We start from the raw sequence: 14,236 nt of genomic DNA on the forward strand, positions 1-14,236 counted from the left end.
CACGCACAGCTCGTCTTTTCGTTGGTGTCTTACATTATCACTTCACCGTGGCCGGGTTTTTTTTTGGTTTTTTTGGTTTTTTTGCTTGAGACCAAGCACCAAAACGAGCAAAATACGCCAACAAACCATTTGTTTTTTCCCGTCACCCAGTAATCAATGTCGTCAGCGCATGCTGGCCCTCCTGGAAAGACCAGCTGCATGTGTATGCTGCATCATACTACTGCATCCGACCTGGACTGCTACTATGCTAGCTGGATGCTGATACTCTCAATTGCTGCTCGATGCTGAGCTTGCTGCTAGCAGCTTGGCCCTTGTATCGACTAGTGATCTCCTCCGTCCCCACGTCTCTGGCGGACCCCACGCAGTGTGCCGTTCTTTCCCGCCACCGAGAAGGAAGTCCCATTGCTAAAAACGAAAACGAAAAATAAAAAAAAAATAAAATAAAAATAAACAAAGAAGCAAAAGGAAGGAGCGAAAGAAAAGAGAAGCAGAAAGCAAAAAACAGGGCGTCTAAAAAGGGAAAAATAAAAATCACAACAATAATAATTGGATAAATCAACAGGAGACCAGGAAACGAAAAAAGGAAAAAAAGGAAATTAACAGAATGCTCACCGTTTTTATCTTGCGGCAGTGATTGGGCAAAGCGAGAATAACAAAAAAAGAAAAGAGCACAGACACGACAAGACAGATTGAAGGTCGAGGAGCGGAAGAGAACCCCACAACGAGCCAGCAGAATGGCAGCTGCCAATTGAGACCAGAAGCAGGAATGAGCAAAAACATCAATGATCGTTGATTTGGATTTCTTGATTCTTCACTTCTCAAAAGGGAGGGGGGGGCGAGGCTAGAGTTGACAGCTGCTTTTTTCCATTATTATTTTGTCATCGAGCCCTCGCTGTTCTGTTTGTTCTTCTGCTATTTTCCCTGATTTATTTATCCCCTCTGCCGGGCTTGTTGTGCTGTGCGATGTTTTGAATCTCCACACCCCTATCCATCCATCTATCCATCCATCTATCTATTTGGAGTCTGCTTATTCATTACCTTTTTGGCACCCGTAGTTCCCTGCTTTCTAACAAACTTTGGTGCTTTTACAGTTCCCGACTTGCTTTGACATCTGTGGAGGGAGAAACGGAAGAAGGAAACCCAATAATAGTTTACCTTCCTGCCATTACCAAACTTCGCACAGCTCTTGCTCCCCTCCAGTACCCCAGCAGGAGCGACGGGGCGTGGCGACAAGCAGAAGCAAGCTGGGCATTCGGGGCTAGACCTCACGCCATCATTCTCGCTCCGGTTCCCATTATTTCGTCACTCCAGCGCTTTCGAAATCCTTGGGTCCATCCCAACCGCATAGAGTTTCGCCCGTCGAATTGGCCCGCCCTTGACTGACGTTCCTGATCGCGCTATCTGCTGCTTTAAGCCCTGGCGCTATCCTCACGCTATTCTGCATTCTACCCTGACGACTGGGGTTGTGGCAGTAAACTCTCTTCCTCAAGATCGAGCCCCTCCATTCCGAAAAGTGAAAAAGGTCAAAAAAAGTTTTGGACCCGCGTTGTGTCTGTCGATCCATAGAACCCTCAAACTCTCTTTGCAGCTCCTTTGCGCGGGGAGGGGGGTCCCTTGCTGCTCTTCAAAGAAGCCATCATCACTTCTTTTCAATCGTTCGAAAACTGGGAGCTCACACAACCACGTTAATCCTGTCCTACATAAGCCTTTTTGGCCCGTCTGACGGGCTGTCCGCACATACCCTCCGGATTTTTTTCTTTTCTTTTTCTCCCATACCGTATCCGTTCAATAAAAAAAAACGAATAATAATCAAATAAAATTAATCGCTCCCTCTATTTTATTTGCCCTCTCCTCTGATTTGCGTTTCGATAAACACCAACTCTGTCGCATTTTCGCGCAAACAAGACAAGCTTGGCTTTGTGTTTCTCTCGATACTTTTCTGTCAGCGCGCAAAACTTTACCCTTGCAGCTGACAACCTTACCCCGTTTCCTCCGCAGCGAGAAACCTCCGGCGGTGTTAGCTTTTTAGCCCTCCCTTATCGTCGAAACTAACTCCTTCCTGCAGCTGGTCGCACAACATGGGCAACGGCACAGCTGCAGTGCTAGAGCCGACATTCACCGGCTATGTCGCCACGACACAAGATGCGCTGATCCTCTTCGAAGCCTGTCTCACAGGTATCCTCCACCATGTCCCACGACGTCCCCACGATCGAGAGAGAAGTCAACTGGTGAAAAGTGGTAGTGTTTTTATCTACGAAGAAAATGCGTCTGGTATCAAGCGATGGACGGATGGTGTTACCTGGAGCCCGAGCCGCATCCTGGGCAATTTCCTCGTCTACCGTGAACTTGATAAGCCATTTCCTCCGGGTGAGAAGAAGCGCGCGATGAAAAAGGGCAATCGGCGCCCAACATCAACTGGGAGACCAGGGGAACCGTACCCACGACCCCAAGAGAGCAATGGAACTACATACTCGCCCGCAACATCGCCAGGCGCAGCTCCATATGGAGAACGAAACCAGCAATCGGAGCTGGAGAGACAACTGGTGGGCTCCCTCGTGGACTCTTACGGGTTCAAGGATTCCGGATTGGTGAAGAAAACCATGAGCGTGACGGTGTCGGGTGTGACCCATCATCTGGTATCATACTACAGTGTTGAAGATGTCATGTCAAACCGCCTCCATACCCCGATGCAGCACGAGAGTTTGAGATATATACGTCCACGCGCAGAACTCACCACCAAGCAAAGCTTCCGTGCGCCAATTGACGACTTTGATCATGCTACACTGGAAGATGCAGATCCCACTTCCGCCCTATATGCGTATCGTTCTACACTAAGCGGCGCGCAGGCGTACGCGGTACCGAGTTCCGGTCCGTCATATTACCAACTACCCGCCTACGGCGCACCCCCTGGCTATGCAGTTGGCGCAGCAGGGCTTGCAGGCCATCCGGCATCCAATCCATACCTAGCAAATACTTCCAATTCAGCCGACATTCCTCCAAAGCAAGAGAGCTACCCTTTTCGGAGCTCTGCATCATACCCGCCCGGCTATAACCCGATGAACCCCAGCATGCAGCAACCCTTGTCTGCTTCCACGATGTCCTCTTCCCTCAACACTGTCCTTGCTGATAGGAGTCAGCAGCAGCAGCAACCCAGTAGTGCTGGCCTTTACCGAAATCCGGCGTTACAGCCGCGCAATGTGGCCCCAGATTCGTCTTCGGGCGCCGTCGACCCCAGCTCTGCCTACTCGCGAGGAACCTTTGGCGGGATGGATTCAGCAGATCAGCAAAACGTTGGACAGCATCCGCCCTACAATCCTGCAACGAGACGGGAATCGAGTTCCTTGGTGGCCAACGTTTCTTACTATAACGGGGACCGCCAGCCTCAACAACCTCAATCGCAGCCGCCGTCACAGCCTCAACAATCACACCAGCCGCCGCCGCAGCCGCCGCAACAACAATATTTCTCCGGCCCTACCCACTCGGCGCATGCTTCTAGCTATCAGCCGGGACCCCCGGCGTCGATGTCATGGAATACGGCTGCAACAGGTTGAATCGCTGATCTTTTTGCCATTGCATTTTGACCGTTCGACCTCTCCTTTCGTCATCTCTTTTAAAGAAACCAAAAATTTAAATTTCAGGTGGCTGATTTTCACTCTCTGGGGGCTTTTTCCTTTTCTGGGATGGGTGAGAGGAGAATGATAAATCGGATTATTATGTTAGGTTTTTTCTTTTTTTTCCCCCTTTGCGAGTTGAAATTGAACTCGTCATTTTCGATTTCCTACTATTTCCACTGATTTTACGATGGGAGGGATGTTTTTGCTCTCTTTTCTTTCCTGCGTTTCTTCCCTATTCCAATCCATCTCTCACTCACACCATGTCTCTCCGGTTTTTGCTTGTTCTTCACCCCTCTGAAAGTTGGTTTCTTGCTTTCTTTGTGTCTTGGTTAGTCTTCCCTCTCCCATTGTACCGGCGAGTTCGCATTCGCATATATGTTTGCTCTTGCTTTTCACCCTCTTTTTTTGCCCCCCCTTTTTTTAAATGCCGTAATTTACTGGATGGCAGGGGCCGGGGTTGTGCGGAATTATTGTTAATTTCCTTTCTTGTCCTTTTGCTCTTTAATCCCGTTTGGGCGCGTGCATAGTCTCTCACTTCGTCCGTTCCCCTCGCGTTCTGTCTCCCTCTTCTCACCATACTATTACTCATTTACCCCAGGGTGTTTTGTTTTTTAACAAACTGAAAAATCGTTGCGGGTCGCTGGTGGGCTGTTGCTACTCTTGTTTTTATTTTGTTTATTTTTATTTTTCTTTGGCTGCGAATTACGGTGGGTCGGTTTTTTCTTTCTTTCTTTTGGTTTTTAGTTATACTTTTCGTCCATTCGTTATTCATCACTGCCTCTGGATTTGATTTGATTTTTTCTTTCTTTTCTTTTCTTATCATTTTTCTCATCTCATTTTTTTTTTCTTTGTTGACAACCCTTTTCCCTTTTAATTTGACATGTGGGAGGGTTGAGTCCTGGGGTTGTGTTTCTTCCCCCCCCTTTTTTTTGTGTGTAGAGCAAGGGGAGTGAGGGAGGGAGGAGTCAGTCCTTCAACCATTCAACATCAAATGTTTTTTTCATTAAAAACAAGAGATAAAGGGAAATAATAATTTTTTAAAAAAAGAAAAACTGCCTGTCATTATCTACTATATTACATATATATTATTTACGCCCTCTTCTAGTCACATAGCTGAAACGTAGATGAATACATTAGTTTCGAACCGCTAGTTTACCTGGTGATGTGATATGATCGACATTGTTGTACTGTACGTTCGTTCGTTCGGACTGAAAGCAACAACCACCGTGTAACCCGCGCTGGCTCCCTTTGGACCGTGAACCATGTACATTTTCCAATTCCCCCCCAATGTCTACGATGGCTGTCTTGATCTGTCATAATCAACTCACGACATAGTAGCTAGCGGTGGGCGTTACCATGTATGAGCTTCCGGGGCTTCTGGGTCGTTTGCGATTCTGGGCTTTCTACCAGACGCCCTTCCTCGAATCAGCAGCCCCTGAAAGTGGGGGGGAGGGTCCCCTGGCGGGGTGGAGATGGAGTGGAGTGGAGGTGGAGTGGAGTGGAGCGGCAGCTGTTGGTGGTTTGTCTAGGACGGACCTAGACCTAGACGTTGTCCAAGTGTCAAGTCAAGTGTCCGCGTTGTCAGTGTTTTGATAGTAGTAGTAGTAGTAGATAATTGTGGCTGGGGGGTTGGGTCCAGGGTAACATCACATCAAGGGAGGAGGGGTGGCGTGGCGGAGTTCGTGATGGTGGTGATGGTGATGACGATGATGATGATGCTGAATGTTGGGGTGTTGAGTTGTTTGTTGGTGGGTATGGGCGTGGCGGAGAAGGGTCAACTGGTGGGTAGGGTGGCGATTATGCGTATCGCCGGCGGGTCGTCTGTGGCCTGTGTGTATGTGCGATTATACACAGCTCATACCTCCCTTTCTTTCTTTCTTTCTTCTTTTTTAAAAAAAAAGTTTTTCTTCTTCCTTTTCGTTGCCCCGCTTGTCATTCATATCTTGAATAAAGGGGAAGAGGTTCGCTGCCGGCTTTGAACGTGTGTAGATATCCTCTCGGGTAGCCCATAATCATACAGATATAGCCTGGGTATAGAACCAATCTGGATATTCGCTGGAACTTACTGCGGGCTTGTTTCGCCATCGATCGGCGATAAGGTTAGAGTAAAATGCACTGGTACCTTAACTCTCCTTCCATCTCAACAGATCGGATTTTCTCCGGGCACTCATCCCAAAATTCGGGCTCGTTCCTTGCCATCCGTAGCTTATTTCTCCTGATGTGGGGCAAATATAACTGCTAACATCATCTTATGACTCTCTGCCGCTTTACGAATTCGCGAAGATACATAATTACCTTTTCCGCCGCATCGTCTGCGTGTATATATATGTATTTGCGTGCATATCCGAGGTCATTGCGGCAACATTGCGTTGGCCGAGATACCTTTTTTTTTATTTGGAGTTTCCTATGGGATCCCCGCACGTCAGCAAGGTGACATAGATCGCGCTGGAATATGCGCACATCGTTCAGCGTACGCATAAATTGCGAGATCCATATATGGCCGGGGGACCTGTGCATAGAGACCTGGGTATGCAGGTATATAGAGTACGTAAGAGTACAGCCTGAATATGTACCCTACAAATGGAGGGGTTCATTTCCCTGAGAAGCCGTCCCGGCCACCCCGCAGAGCAACCTGATAAACTGGATGTATTATGGGTTGTTGATGATAGGTATATGTAGCATAGAGGGCCAAGCCCCAGACAAGTAGGGAGTTTCTCAACTTTGTAATATTAACACAATTTCGCGAAGGGCATATACTGAGAGATGCAAGATGTGATATGGGCAGTTACTTGTCAACTGGCAAGGCGCGAACGGAAATTGGACATTGTACATGTACATGTACATACGTGGACTGTATATATATAGTACTATGTACTGTATTGTTATCTGGACATCCGCTAACGATTGTGAAGCGAAGCGATTGTCCGATGTGGAAAAGGGGCGGCAAGGGGCGGCATTGAAGTGCAATACTCGTAAGCGAAGGAGTCTTCTCAGCTTCAAACGCCAGTTCATCCACTATTGCGGACGTATTCGCCTTGCTTGCTCAGATTTGTCAATGCCTGGTCTGTCTTTGGGCATCGAGAGCGTTTCTTCCTGTCCCAGCCTTGGAGGGTCAGGGGATTGGTCAGCGTTGATCAGTGGGATCAACGTCACCAACATGAAATTCTCCGTCATCGTTGGCACATTCAATTGTGTGCTAAGAATTCACTCGACGGTTCCAAGGGTAGCTAAGACTTACAAGGGTTACAAGGGCGAGGTGAGAGGGTTTTATGGACTTCGGGGTTCCGAGCTGTGTGAAGCTATCCTCAGTCGGCTTACAAATTGCGCCGCCGACTAACTTGCGACATGCCCGGAGTCCCTGCTAGGGCTGCTCCTCGCGCAAGCACCAATGTTAGCGGCCATGACTGTGGGGCGGTTTTAACGGAGTTAGCCTTACGGGATGCTACCGGTGACGGGTCGCCGACCGAGTCACCCAGAGCTCACGAGTCAACGACGAAACGTGCCGCCCTCGGACACTTGTTGGACGGCATGCACATCCTCCTGTCTTGAAAGCCATCCATCGGCCAACGATATCCTTAACTAGCCCTACAAGGGCCCCATCTCACGAACACCATCAGGGAGCATTGTGTTGGGCCAGGTTCCCGCACCCAATTTCCGATGACGAAGAATGAGTCAACTGTCCCCATCCCCTGGATCGGGTTTGACATCGGTGGTGGGGCAGTGGATGGAGCTCACACTTTGATTACCGGTTTTACGCCGCCACGAGAGCTGTCAAGCTCCAGGAATCAATCAAGGCCGGAGTGGCCAAGGGGTTCTTTCTACGACAGTGCATCATCCTACGGAAATTTCGCAGCCAGCTCTGAAACATCCCTGTTGCTTTCTATCTTAGGTTCGATGCAAAAAAACCCTTGAGGTGCAGTTCCCAGGGATGATGCACTTCTTGGCCCATCATTCGCACCAGATATATATGGGATACGGACGAAAGCGGGGACATTTTGCCCCACTCGGAGTAGCTGCTTGCAAATCAGAGTTATCACATCATCTTACTCGTTTTCTAGTAAGCTCCAGTCTGACAAATGCACAAAAGCAAAAAAAAAAAAAAAGGAAAATCAGCAATGTGCTCATTGACCAGTCGGCATGCTCATCGGAAGGAGATTCTGAAGCACATATAAGTAGCTACGTTCGAATGACTGATCATGGAGGGACTGGATGAATGCTGCTTTTCGTCTGTTTTTCTTCCATTTTCAATTGACGCTGTCGCTGTCAACGACTTGACAGGTAGCACAAACAAGCCTCCTTTCATCAGCTAAAGGAAGCTAATTGCGAAACATACTTTTATTTTCTGCAATACCATTTAGGTGCATGCCCTCTTTTGTGCGGTGTGAGTTGTGGTGTCACCGTGTTGCTCGGGCCTCAATACGGTCCGGATAAATCAAAAACGCACCTTTTAACTTTCGGACTGGATCTTCCAACGAGTGATCAGTGTCGCTACCTGCGGCAGAGGGCATCTAAGCGGCCCGGTATTTTCCATCGCATTTTCCCCGTTCCCTAGACCAGCTTTCCCCCCAATGGCATCACTGCCTAATCCAGGTGCCGATGAAGCGGTGGCACTGGAGACTGATCGGGCCAGCCCCTCGCAGATACCTGCGGATCTGGACACAGAAAAACCGCTATCCGAATCGAGTCGCGAGAGCAGATGGGGTGAATATGCCGAGGGTGACCCAGTATCTCGTCGTGGTGCAATGGAGGAGTTCGCTGAAATGTCGAAAGAGTTGACCAAATTGAGTCTCCAAAGAAGTAAGTCTTCTACGAAGGGAAGGAGAAGTCATATCCGCCGATCTTCCACCAGCGTTACAATGGAGAAAGACAAGGACGTGGACATTGATCATGACACTCTGGGTTCTGTTTTTTCAAAGGATGACGATTTCGAGTTGGGTGACTTTCTGAGAGGCGGAGGTCTCGAACGGAGAACGACGGCAGGCGGGCCTGGAAAAAAAATCGGTGTGGTCTTCAAAAATTTGACAGTCGAGGGCATTGATGCTACCTCGTCATTTGTCAAGACGCTGCCGGATGCTGTGAAGGGAACGTTTGGGCCTGATCTCTATAATCTTGTTACTCGATTCATCCCCGCACTAAGATTCGGAAAGCCTCCCCCCACCCGCACTCTCCTTCACAATTTCTCGGGCTCTCTTAGAGATGGGGAGATAATGCTCGTCCTGGGGAGACCAGGCGCGGGATGTACTACCTTTCTGAAATCCATCGCCAACAATCGATCATCTTTCGTTGCTGTTTCCGGAGACGTCAGATATGGCGGGATATCTGCGGAAGAGCAAGACAGCCAATTCCGCGGGGAGGTCAATTACAATCCCGAGGATGACCAACATTTCCCAGACTTAACAGTGGAGCAGACCCTGAAATTTGCTCTGATGAACAAGACAAAGAAGCGAGACCGGGATTCGATCCCAATCGTCGTCGACGGCTTGTTGAAAATTTTCGGCATTAGTCACACTAAAAACACTGCCGTTGGCAACGAGTTTGTCCGTGGCATTTCTGGCGGCGAGCGCAAACGTGTCGGCATCGCAGAGACCCTGACTACCAAATCTTCAGTTGTTTGCTGGGATAATTCGACTCGAGGCCTTGATGCCAGCACTGCTCTTGACTATGTCAAGTCTCTCAGAGTCATGACGGACGTGAGCAATCGAACCACGTTTGTTACACTTTACCAGGCGGGAGAGGGGATATATGACCTTATGGATAAGGTTATGGTTATCGAGGAAGGACGCATGCTTTACCAAGGCCCTGCACATCAGGCAAAAGCTTATTTTGAAGATCTGGGATTCCACTTCCCGGAACGATCGTAAGTGATATGCGTTTCTCTCGCATGATGTTCATATATGTTTTGAATTTGTCTAACATATCACAAGCACAACGGCGGACTTTCTTACTTCCTTGTGCGACCCAAATGTTCGTCGGTTTCAGCCAGGCCGAGAAGCTTCGACACCTAAAACCGCTGAAGAACTGGAAGCAGCATTCAAAAATAGTGATATTTACAAAGAAATTCTGAAGGAGATTGATGACTATGAGAATCAAATCCAGGAAACTGATGCTGCTGACACTCGTCAATTCCAAAAACATGTAGGAGAATGTAAGTGAACAAGTCAGAGCTCCCCGTAAAGACTCACATTTCCGGAGTCGACTAACATTTCACCTACAGCAAAAAGCAAAACCGTCTCGAAGCGGTCAAATTACACTGTGTCATTCGCACGTCAAGTTATTGCTAGCACAAAGAGAGAATTTTGGCTTTTTTGGGGAGATAAAGCCGCTCTGTACACCAAGTTTTTCATCATCATTTCTGTTTCCCTCATTGTTGGTTCTTTCTTCTATGGTCAGTCCCTTGATACCAATGGAGCCTTCCCTCGCGGGGGTGCCTTGTTCTTCTCCATTCTTTTCCTAGGCTGGCTTCAACTGTCACAGTTGATGCCGGCCGTTTCGGGCAGAACGATCATCGCAAGGCACAAGGACTATGCCTTTTATCGCCCCTCCGCTGTTGTTATTGCTCGCGTCCTTGTTGATTTTCCCGTCATCTTCGCAACGCTTGTAGTACTCGCGTTGGTGGGATATTTCCTCATGGGATTCGACGTTGATGTTTCCAAATTCTTTATTTATTGTTTGTTCATCTACGTTACCACGATATCTATCACCGCCATGTATCGCATGTTTGCAGCGTTGTCAGCGACCATAGACGATGCTGTCCGTTTTGGAGGAATAAGTATGTTTTACCTAAGACTTCATTTGGACTCGGATTCTCATGCTAACAACGTAAAAAAAAAGGTCTTAACGTACTTATCTTCTTCGTTGGATACGTAAGTGATGAAATTCCACTTCTGCAGTTATGGGCAACAAACTGATGCAGGTGTTTATATAGGCAATCCCAAAACAAGCGTTACTGCACGATTCCCCCTGGTTTGGCTGGCTGTTTTATGTCAATCCGCTATCATACTCATTCGAAGCCGTCATGGGTAATGAATTTTCGGACCGTGTTATGGAATGTTCGCCCGAGCAACTGGTGCCGCGTGGCCCTAATATCGACCCACAGTATCAAGGATGCTCTCTTCCTGGTTCTCAGTTGGGCAGCAACAGCGTATCAGGAGCTCGATACCTGGACTATTCATTTCAATTGTTCGTATCTCACCCACATTGTATAGTAAGAAAGTCAAAAACAAGGTGCACTGTCTAATAGTTTGAAATGTAGTTCCCGGAGCCATCTTTGGCGCAACTTTGGGATCGTCATCGCCTTCACAGCTGCGTACATTTTAGTCACTGCAGTCGCTGCCGAAGTCTTCCCATTTGCCACAGGTGGAGGCGGTGCAATGGTATTCAAAAAATCCAAGAGAACGAAAGCAATATCCAAACTTCAGCAAAAAGGCCAATCCAAAGATGAAGAGACAGGAAAGGTCGAGCGGATTGGAGATGTTGGTGGCGTGCCCACTTTGGGATCTTCGGCGACCACGAACAATGATGATGTTGAATTTTCAAGCCTTTCTACCAGTGATCGGGTTTTCACTTGGAATGATGTTGAATATACGGTGCCTTATGGGAACGGTGAGCGAAAACTCCTCAATAAAATAACAGGCTACGTGAAGCCGGGAACTATGATGGCTTTGATGGGCGCGTCTGGTTCAGGAAAGACAACACTTCTCAACACTTTAGCCCAGCGACAGCGAATCGGTGTTGTATCCGGAAATATACTTGTTGATGGGCAATCTCTTCCTCTAGATTTCCGAAGAGGAACTGGTTTCTGCGAACAGATGGATATCCACGACACTACCGCCACTATCAGAGAAGCGTTGGAATTTTCAGCGATTTTGAGACAAGGCAGAAGCGTCCCCCGCGAAGAAAAAATTGCTTATGTCGATCAGATCATTGGTTTGTTGGAACTTGAGGATATCCAGGATGCCATTATCGGTGCACTTTCTCTTGAGCAAAGGAAGCGATTAACCATTGGAGTTGAACTGGCAGCTAAGCCGAATTTGCTATTATTTTTGGATGAACCCACTAGTGGGCTGGACAGTCAAGCAGCTTTTTCTATCATCAGATTCTTGAAGAAGCTGTCTCGGGCAGGACAAGCTATTATTTGCACCATCCATCAGCCATCATCCCTACTAATCCAGGAATTCGACACTATTTTAGCCTTAAACCCGGAAGGAAATACTTTTTACTTCGGACCTGTTGGCCAGAGCGGTAGTGCCGTAATTGATTATTTTGCGAAAAGGGGAGTCGATTGTCCTCCTACTAAGAACGTTGCGGAATTTATCCTCGAGACTGCCGCGAAGAGCCGTAAGATCAACGGGAAGCGAATCGATTGGAATGAAGAGTGGCGAAATTCCGACGAGCTTGCTCAGTTAAAAAGGGATGTGGAGCAAATCAACCTCGAACGAAGCCAACATCCGCCTTTGGAGACTAGCGATGCCCAATACGAATATGCTGCGTCCATTACTCTACAGTGTTCGATGCTCACAAAACGACTATTTCTCAACTACTGGAGAGATTCATCGTATCTCTATGGAAAGCTGTTCATCAGTGCCATCATTGGTATCTTCAATGGCTTTGTATGTTCACCTCTTCGTTTTGAATTGAGCCACCATCTTGGGCCATGTACTAACAATATAACTTACCACACAGACTTTCTGGCAATTGGGAAATACGATATCTAGCATGCAAAACCGGATGTTTACTATTTTCATGATCATCATGCTCCCGCCAGTCTTCATGAACGGAATCCTTCCAAAGTTCTTCATGAATAGAATGCTCTGGGAAGTGCGTGAGCAACCGAGCCGAATCTACGGCTGGTTTGCATTCTGCACGGCAAATATCGTCTGTGAACTTCCAGCAGCTGTTGTGACCAGCGCCGTTTACTGGCTGCTCTGGTATTTTGCCACTGGCCTACCTACCGACTCGAGCACCTCCGGCTACGTGTTTTTAATGTGCATGCTCTTCTTCTTCTTCCAAGCAAGTTGGGGACAGTGGATTTGCGCCTTCGCACCCTCGTTCACCGTTATAGGAAATGTAAGCCCAAAGCTTTCCCCATTTACAGATTCCAGGTGGCTCCAAACTAAACTAACTGTCACACAACCAGGTCCTCCCGTTTTTCTTCGTAATGGTAACCTTCTTCAACGGCATCATGCGCCCTTACTTCACCATTCCGCCCTTTTGGCGCTACTGGATTTACTACGTAAATCCAACCACATGGTGGTTCCGGGGCGTGCTTTCTGCCACCCTCCCCACCACACAAGTCATCTGCTCCCCGAATGAGCTCACACACTTTAACCCGCCTCCCGGCCAAACCTGCATAGATTACGCAGGTAACTTCATCTCCTCTGTCGCACGATCAGGCTACCTTACGAACCCTGACGCCACGGCTGACTGCGCATACTGTGCATACTCAAATGGAGCCGAATATATACGTACCCTGAATGTGCATGAGGGGGATAAATGGAAAGGTTTCGGGATATTCTTGGCCTTTGTGGTGATTAACTGGGGCCTGGTATATTTCATGATATATACAGTTAGGGTCAGGGGATGGACGTTCGGCTTTGGGACGGCTGTCAGTATCGTGGAAAAGGCGCTTTCTTGGGTGGGAGGTTTGGCGAGGCTGATTAGAAAGCGGAAGGAGGATAAGGTGGGGCAAGATAGTGAAAAGGTGAAAGAGGTTATTGGGGATAGTGAGTAGGTATTTCATGGAGGACCTCGTTTATGATGATTTCACTAAAGTTTTAATTCCCCTTTGTTGTTCATATTCAGGATAATGGTTTGGATTTTGGGATTGCTCAAGCATATAATAACTTTTCCTCTGTTGCTTCTCCTTTTGCTTCTTATTTTATTTATTTTATTTCATATATATGTTTTTCTGATAGACTACTTACTTCGCTTTTAGTATCGGATGGTGTTACTTTCCTTTGCTTTCTTTCGTTTTTCTATTCTTTTGTTTTATGTTCATTTGAGTGTTTGCCCGTTCGCGCTGCACAACTTCCACCACATACTGCCCACCATTCATTTTTTTTCTTGCCTCAAGGCATTTTCTAGTGCCATTGATCCGGCAGGAAACATGAAGATAACGAGAAACATGACATATTTTAGACAGGAGAGGATTTGAGATATGTAACTAACTATTGCACGTGGAGCACATACGAATATAAGACTACATATCGATCAAAAAAAAGGGTGAATAAACCAAAAATCTTCAAGCTGGGTGGGGAGATTTCTTTTTTGTGGATATCCATGAATGGATCCAATATCTATAAAACAGGCCCTGGTATACTCTTGAACGCTGAATCGGAATCTACAATAAACAAAAAGAACCAATTTTATCAGTTGCAGAAATCCTAAGGGGGTATTATAGTCCAATGTTTTTTGTCCACTATGACCGTATCCGTGTGGAAGGACAGGATGCAAGTGCATGGGATGTGAATTGACGTTTGCTTTCTAGTTTGTGTGAAGTGGCTGGAAAGTAATGATTTCACAGGGCCGAAGTTGCCTTTTTCTTCTTTATTTTTTATTTTATTTGTATTTTATTTTTTGCTATTAGAGTTGTATACGTATTTTTGGATTGAGGTCCTCAACAC

At 47.3% G+C, this 14,236-nt stretch overlaps 4 protein-coding genes across 4 annotated transcripts; all 4 read left to right on the forward strand.

Annotated features, from left to right (window-relative positions):
- Positions 1-1,767: 1,767 nt before the first annotated feature.
- Positions 1,768-3,656, forward strand: HCBG_08660 (uncharacterized protein; the record flags this gene model as incomplete). The annotated part of the gene is made up of 1 exon (XM_045435709.1): positions 1,768-3,656. The coding sequence occupies one exon, from the start codon at positions 2,079-2,081 to the stop codon at positions 3,549-3,551; it is 1,473 nt and encodes a 490-aa protein (XP_045283501.1).
- A 1,314-nt stretch (positions 3,657-4,970) lies between these two features.
- On the forward strand, positions 4,971-5,403 carry HCBG_08661 (uncharacterized protein; the record flags this gene model as incomplete). The annotated part of the gene is made up of 2 exons (XM_045435710.1): positions 4,971-5,194; positions 5,271-5,403. 2 exons carry the CDS (start codon positions 4,971-4,973, stop codon positions 5,401-5,403), a joined length of 357 nt encoding a protein of 118 aa, XP_045283502.1.
- Positions 5,404-6,771: 1,368 nt separating this feature from the next.
- HCBG_08662 (uncharacterized protein) lies at positions 6,772-7,163 on the forward strand (the record flags this gene model as incomplete). Its single annotated transcript, XM_045435711.1, has 2 exons — positions 6,772-6,905; positions 6,980-7,163. The coding sequence occupies 2 exons, from the start codon at positions 6,772-6,774 to the stop codon at positions 7,161-7,163; spliced, it is 318 nt and encodes a 105-aa protein (XP_045283503.1).
- Positions 7,164-8,182: 1,019 nt separating this feature from the next.
- Positions 8,183-13,344, forward strand: HCBG_08663 (ABC drug exporter AtrF; the record flags this gene model as incomplete). The annotated part of the gene is made up of 8 exons (XM_045435712.1): positions 8,183-9,471; positions 9,539-9,759; positions 9,829-10,383; positions 10,446-10,477; positions 10,540-10,793; positions 10,867-12,223; positions 12,297-12,680; positions 12,751-13,344. The coding sequence occupies 8 exons, from the start codon at positions 8,183-8,185 to the stop codon at positions 13,342-13,344; spliced, it is 4,686 nt and encodes a 1,561-aa protein (XP_045283504.1).
- Between the last annotated feature and the right edge of the window lie 892 nt (positions 13,345-14,236).

Source organism: Histoplasma capsulatum, assembly GCF_000150115.1.
Source record: "Histoplasma capsulatum G186AR genomic scaffold supercont2.17, whole genome shotgun sequence".
In the NCBI taxonomy this organism is placed as follows: Eukaryota; Fungi; Ascomycota; class Eurotiomycetes; order Onygenales; family Ajellomycetaceae; genus Histoplasma; species Histoplasma capsulatum.